Source organism: Bison bison, unplaced genomic scaffold (genome assembly GCF_000754665.1).
Source record: "Bison bison bison isolate TAMUID 2011002044 unplaced genomic scaffold, Bison_UMD1.0 scf7180017864089, whole genome shotgun sequence".
Classification (NCBI taxonomy): domain Eukaryota; kingdom Metazoa; phylum Chordata; class Mammalia; order Artiodactyla; family Bovidae; genus Bison; species Bison bison.
The window spans coordinates 660554-666953 of NW_011494661.1; the positions used below are offsets into that span (position 1 = coordinate 660554).

The 6400-nt window shown below is 55.0% G+C and overlaps 2 protein-coding genes across 2 annotated transcripts in view; one reads left to right on the forward strand and one right to left on the reverse strand.

Annotated features, from left to right (window-relative positions):
• Positions 1 to 5486, reverse strand: part of BAD (BCL2-associated agonist of cell death) — an 11909-nt gene extending 6423 nt beyond the window's left edge. The window contains 3 exon segments of the mRNA XM_010837991.1: positions 4919 to 4960; positions 4963 to 5112; positions 5394 to 5486. Coding sequence (XP_010836293.1) covers positions 4919 to 4960; positions 4963 to 5104 — 184 coding nt within the window. The 5' untranslated portion in view covers positions 5105 to 5112; positions 5394 to 5486.
• An 85-nt stretch (positions 5487 to 5571) lies between these two features.
• The window catches only part of GPR137 (G protein-coupled receptor 137), a 4653-nt gene continuing 3824 nt past the window's right edge, over positions 5572 to 6400 (forward strand). Inside the window, exon 1 of the mRNA XM_010837993.1 lies at positions 5572 to 6104. The gene's annotated coding sequence lies outside the window, so the exon portion shown is untranslated. The remainder of the gene's footprint in view (positions 6105 to 6400) is intronic.

A 6400-nucleotide genomic window follows, 5' to 3' on the forward strand; every position in this document is an offset into this window, starting at 1 on the left:
AACAAAGGTCTGTCTAGTCAAGGCTATGGTTTTTCCAGTGGTCATGTATGGATGTGAGAGTTGGACTATAAAGAAGGCTGAGTGCCAAAGAATTGATGCTTTTGAACTGTGGTATTAGAGAAGACTCTTGACAGTCCGAGATCCAACCAGTCCATCCTAAAGGACATCAGTCCTGGGTGTTCATTGGTAGGACTGATGTTGAAGCTGAAACTCCAATACTTTGGCCACCTGATGCGAAGACTGACTCACTGGAAAAGACCCTGATGCTGGGAAAGATTGAGGGCAGGACGAGAGGGGAATGACAGAGGATGAGATGGTTGGATGGCATCACCGACTCAATGGACATGGGTTTGGGTGGACTCCGGGAGATGGTGATGGACAGGGAGGTCTGGTGTTCTGCGGTTCATGGGGTCGCAGAGTCGGACACGACTGAACGACTGAACTGAACTATATATAAAGTAGATAAACAACAAGGATTTACTGTGTAGCACTGGGAACTATGTTGAATATCTTGTAATAACCTATGGAAAAGAATCTGAAAAAGAATATATATATGCATATATATATATATATAACTGACTCACTTTGCTGTACACCTGAAACTAACATATCATTATAAATCAACCTGGAGAAGGTCATGGCAACCCCCTCTAGTATTCTTGCCTGGAGAATCCCATGGACAGAGGATTCTGGTAGGCTACAGTCCATAGGGTCACAAAGAGTCAGACACGACTGAGCGACTGACATTTTCACTTTCACAAATCAACTATGGGCTTCCCGTAGTTACCACTGGGCACTAGTGGTAAAGAATCTGCCTGCAATGCAAGAGACATGGGTTCAATCCCTGGGTCGGGAAGATCCCCTGGAGAAGGGAATGGCAACCGGCTCCAGCATTCCCGCCTGGAAAATTCCATGAGCAGAGGAGCCTGGCAGACTATAGTCCATGGGGCCACAAAGAGTCAGACACGACTGAGCACATAAATCAGCTATACTTCAATTAAAAAAAAAAAGCCAGGGTGAAGCCTGCAGTCTGGCCCGGGGCCTGGCACTGGGCTGCTTTACTCACCGTGTGTCGCCCTTCCCCTCTCTACCATTCACACACCAGCTGCTCCAGGCACCCAGCTACGCATGGGAGCTGGCACAGCACACAAGGTGGCCACAGGCCCGCCCTGGAGATACGCACAGTTCACCGAGCAGGGGCTTGGAGGCAGGGAATGTGAAGAGTGGCAGCACCCTGCCCATGCGGAGGGGGACAGTGGCCCGGTGGCTCTGGCAGGTTATTGGCACCTGTGGGTCTTTCATGGAAAACCATTTGAAACTAAGTCAAAAGGAATCCAGGGCAGGTCTCTTACATCCCTTGCAGGCCTTGTCATGGCTGGGCCTGGAGCTGGGCCACCTTTCCCCCTTGGGGCCTCAGGTGCCCCCACCCGCGGGATGGGCCCCTAGTGAGTGCAAGAGGTTTTGCCACTCCTATTTCATTCATTCATAGCACAGAAATGGTCCTTTCCAGCTCCCTGCCTTGGCACTCCAGCTCTGATGATGCCGGGCTCCTCACACTTGGCCAGCTTACACTGCATACGAGCCAAGCCCCGCACCGCCTCCCTCACTGGGCTGATACCAACACAGCTCTGGTTAAGGCCAACTCCCTGCCAGTTCCCACAGGCACCTGGGCGGCCAGCATGGCTGGAGAAAAGCACAGCCGTGCCACCTCTGTTCAAATTCACAGCCATAAGACCCAGTGGCCCCCCGAGTTGCCCAGCACACCTTCCAACTCCATACTCTGGGCCAGACAACTACTTCAAACCTGTTCTTCCCTCTCTCGACCTCAACCTCCACCCCTCTCCCCACCTTCACTCCTGGTTCAAGACCTGGCTTCCTTTCACCAAGAAATTGGAAGCATCCACGAGAGAAACATCTACTAGTTCCTGTGAGGTGTCTCCTTGCCCTCCTCCACCCCTCCACTGCACTCAGCTGAGCTGCCCCTCCCCTGAACACCAGACCACTCTCTCCTACTCAAGTAAGCTTCCTTTCTCCCCTGCATCCCCCAGTATTTTCCTAACTGGATTACTCCATCAACTTATAAACATGCTCTTTCGGGAGTTCCTTGATGGTTAAGACTCCACACTTCCATTGCAGGGAGCATGGGTTTGAGTCCTGGTCAGGGAATTAAGACCGCACAAGCCACATGGTACAGCCAAAAAAAAAGAACCTCTTTTTTCTTTTTATCTTAAGTAATAAAACAATCCTTCCTTGACTCTCCTTGGGCCTTCAGGTGCCGCTGGCTCCTCTGTTCCTCTTTGCCAGAGCTCAGCTGCCAAGAGCGGGCTCTCCTTTCTACCTCCAATTCTCTTCCCATCATCCCTCCCCACTCTCCACCCAAGCTTCCCCAGCCCTAGGTCCAGTCCAGCGCTCCACTCCCAGCAGCGCTCAAAGGAGCATCGCCCAGTTCAACACTCCCCTCCCTACCACATGGCTCCCTCCTTCTCAGACCCCAGTGCGGGCTCCTCTGCTTCTGCTGCCCTCTGCAGCCTGGAGCTCCAGACACAGCCCAAGCCCTACCCTGTCTACACTGTCTCCCAGGGCCCACCAAACACTTCATCAGCAATGGCCAACTCCCACATGTATCTATCCCTACTAGAAATCTCCAACTGGATGCCCAAAAGGTACCTCTAACCTGACCTGGCCCAAGCAGGGCTCCTGATCTCGCCCCACACCATCTCAGTTCCACCTCAGTTGAGAGCAACTCCATCCTTCCAGGCACCCAAGCCATCCTCTTTGGGCCTCACACATCTGTCTATCAGCAAACCCCACCAGCTCGACCTTCAAAAGAAACCCAGAGCCTAGCTCTAATACTTACCACTTCCACCACCACCACCACGCTCGCACCAGCTACCATCCTCCCCCGTGGCACCACCCCTACCTTTGCCCATTGGAGACCCGTCTCCACCCAGGGGCCCTGGTGATTCTCTTGAGGTCCAAATCAGATCAGAGTCCTCCAGGTTTTCACTCAACCTGAAAGCCAGAGCCTTGACCTGGGCCTTCAAGGCCCTGCCCTTCAGCCCCTCCCCTTCCCTGATCTCTGGAGGAGTCTCTAAGGCCCTCCTCTCACTGCCCTCAGGGTCTTTGCATTTGCCCTGCCCTCCACCTAGGTGAAGGAAATGGCAACCCACTCCAGTATTCTTGCCTGGAAAATTCCATGGACAGAGGACCCTGGTGGGCTACAGTCCATGGGGTCACAAAGAGCTGGACTTGACTGAGTGACTAACACTGCCCTCTGTCTGCGGGCATCCCTGCCAGCATCTGTCTTCCCACAGATCTCTGGCTCACTCCTCATCAGATTCTAGCCTTGGCTCAAATGTTGCTTCTTACCAAGGCCCTAGTAGCTCAGTTGGTAAAGAATCACCTGCAGTGCAGGAGACCTGAGTTTGATCCCTGGGTCAGGAAGATCCCCTGGAGAAGGAAATGGCAACCCACTCCAGCATTCTTGCCTGGGAAATCCATGGACAGAGGAGCCTGGAGGGCTACAGTCCATGGGGTCCCAAGAGTCAGACATGACTTAGCAACTAAACCACCACCACCAAGGCCCACCCTGACCACCTCAGTTTAAATCACTCCCTCGAGCCCCCAGCACTCCGGATTCCAAAGAGAAAGTCAAGGGTATGTCACCTAAGGCATCACCTGCTACGGCACCATATCACTGACTGGTTTGTTTGTTTCTTGGTTTATGACTTGTCTCCCCCTATCTTCTAGAATGTAGGCAACCACAAGGGTAAGAGCTTCTCTTCTAGTCCCTGATGAACCCCTGGCAGCTGGTACACACATTCAGCACTTGACACAGAAGATGGGGACAGCCAGATACAGGATGGGAAGCAGTTTCAAGCAGAAAAACTCTAAGTGCAAAAATCTCAAAGTTAAAGAAAGCCTGTGGAGTTCAGTGTGACATACAGCAGGCTGGCTGGTGGGGGTGGGGTCTTTTTTTTTCTTTTAATTTTTTTTTTTTTTTTTAGAGATTGTATCCCTAATAACTGAATATCAACCTTTTTTCTTTCTTTTTTGACTGTAATCCTAGTTCCCTGACCAAGCATTGAACCCCGGGGTCCTTGGCAGTGAAAGCACTGAGCGTTAACCACTGGACCACCAGGGAACTCCCTGGGGTGGAGGCATTAATAAGCCTTCCTGCTCCTGAAAATGGAAGGGTGTCACATCGGCAGCAGTTAAGGGACATGAGTTTTGTTTTCAGAAGATGTCTGTGGTTGTTCCAGGTGCCAAGGCTTGGGCTGGGCACCCTGGTGGTAGGGACTACTAAGACATGGCTGCTGCCCTCCAGGGCCCATCCTTCCATCTCAGCTGGGTCTCCCTCAGTAGATACAGAGGACAGCTGATGCTTTCCCAGTCCCACACAGACCCGCTGCCTGGTAGGGCTGTCTGCCTCTTGGGATTACCTGGCCCTGGCGATGTTAAGGACAGCACAGTGTGGGTGTGAGCCACAGGGTGGGAAAGAACAGAGCTGGGGACTGGATCCAGGATCTCAAGGAAAGCACTAGCCTGGGGCAAGGCACCACAGAGTCTTTTAGCCCAAAGGAAATGCTGAGTATGACCTTAGGCAAGTCATTTCCCCTTTCTGGCCTCTCAGTGATTCTGTCCTGGTCCTGTGCTAAGAGCTACATACTTGGAGCATTTACTAAACACCAGCTCTATAATTAAGTGCTTCTAAGGTATGCCTGTTAATCTTCCCCACAGCATTACCAGGGTGGTGATGAATTGCTGTTTTACAGAAGAGGAAACTGAGGTGCAGAGTGGTGAGGGACTTACTCAGAGCCCTCCAGAGTGTGGATGTGGCTGGGGTGAAGAGAGCTACTGGGCTGGAGGCAAGCTGGACAGGCAGGTGGTTGTTGGGTGGGGGGCGGGGGTTGCCTACCTCCATGGTGGCTGCTGCCGGCCGGCTGCCCCTGCTGGTACCAGCTTCCCCCAGGAGGCCTGGGGCTGTTAGCCAGTGCTTGCTGAGACCTGGGGGCCTGTCCCCTGTGGGGCTGGGGCCCAGGCCCCTATCTGCAGGGCTGGAGTCTTCCTGCTCACTCTGCTCAAACTCTGGGATCTGGAACATGCTCTGGGCTGCAGGGGGGCAAGATGACAAGTAATTAGAGAACAGCGGGAACTAAGGCTGGCTGGCAGGGTTGGGGGCGCAGGTGTCCCTGGCTCCCTCTCCCACCTCAGCACCCCAGGTCCACCCTGCTTCCCTGGCGCACATCTGTCCGTTGAGTCTGGGCCGGCAGGAAGCTCGACTTATCCGCCCAGGATCTAAAACTCTCAGAGCCCTAGGGCTGGAGAGAAGCCTCAGGCCCCTGCCCAGGCTTCAGTCAGACCCGCCCGCGGTAACGGCACACAGATCTCACCCCAAGCCCGATAATGAGGCCCCTGACCCGGGCCCGCCGCGTCCCTTTAGCAAAAAGAGAGCCCGGCCCTAGTTGCCTGGGTAACGGAAACTGTCACGGGCCCGGCCCAATCAGCTCTTGAAATGTCAGCTGGCCAGCAGGAGGGCCCCACTCCTTGGGGCCCCGCCCACTGCCTTCCTCCTGATTCTCTTCTACGTCTCCGGATGCTCAGCTCTCGACTTCCTTATGCCTTGGGCGTTGTTGGAGCCGCTGAGGGATTCTCCGGGGTCCCCATTTGGAAGCCAGCTCCTGCTGACAAGTCCTTCAGCCCCTCTGGGACTTAATTCCCACTCCTGTAAAATGGAGATAATGACACCTCTTTCAGGAGTCAGTGATCCTTGTAAACTGGGCGGTGATTACTGTGGGTGAAAGCACTTTGCAAAGCAGTAATCGAAGCTCAGCCGTCGGAGGCAACTGTTGTTGCTGTTGTCACTGCTCCATCCGAACCGGGTGACCGGCTCGGGAAGCGCCCCTCCCTTCTCCTCGCGGTGGAAACCTCGCACCGCCCGCGTCAGGGGCGCCACTCCTCGCGCCAACTCGGGGGCACTAGAGATAAGCGAGGGAGCCTCCACCCGGGGCAGGATGACTGTCCCGGCGCAGAAGGGAAAGGGGCCCCTAGGAGAGTGACAATAGGACTTGCGGAGGCCTCGCGCCTGGCAGACGGCAGGCCAGGTGAGCGGGAAACGCCGCCCCCTAGGGAATGGGCGGGCGGGCTCGCGCGGGACGCGGGGGCCCGGCGGATTAAGGCCCGGGGGCGGGGCCCGGGGGCCATCTTGGCTGAGGGCGGAAGTTTCCCTCTGAGGCCGAGTGAAGGGAAGTCGTTACCGCCCCGGATCGGGCGGCACAATCTTGATTTGGGGATGGGGAAGAGAAGCATGGGAATCGCCAGCTTTCTATGGAAGCGAGGGCCGTAGCTCCAGGCAATGCCCACCGGGCCAGGCCGGATGCGGCGCAGCCGGAACGTCAAG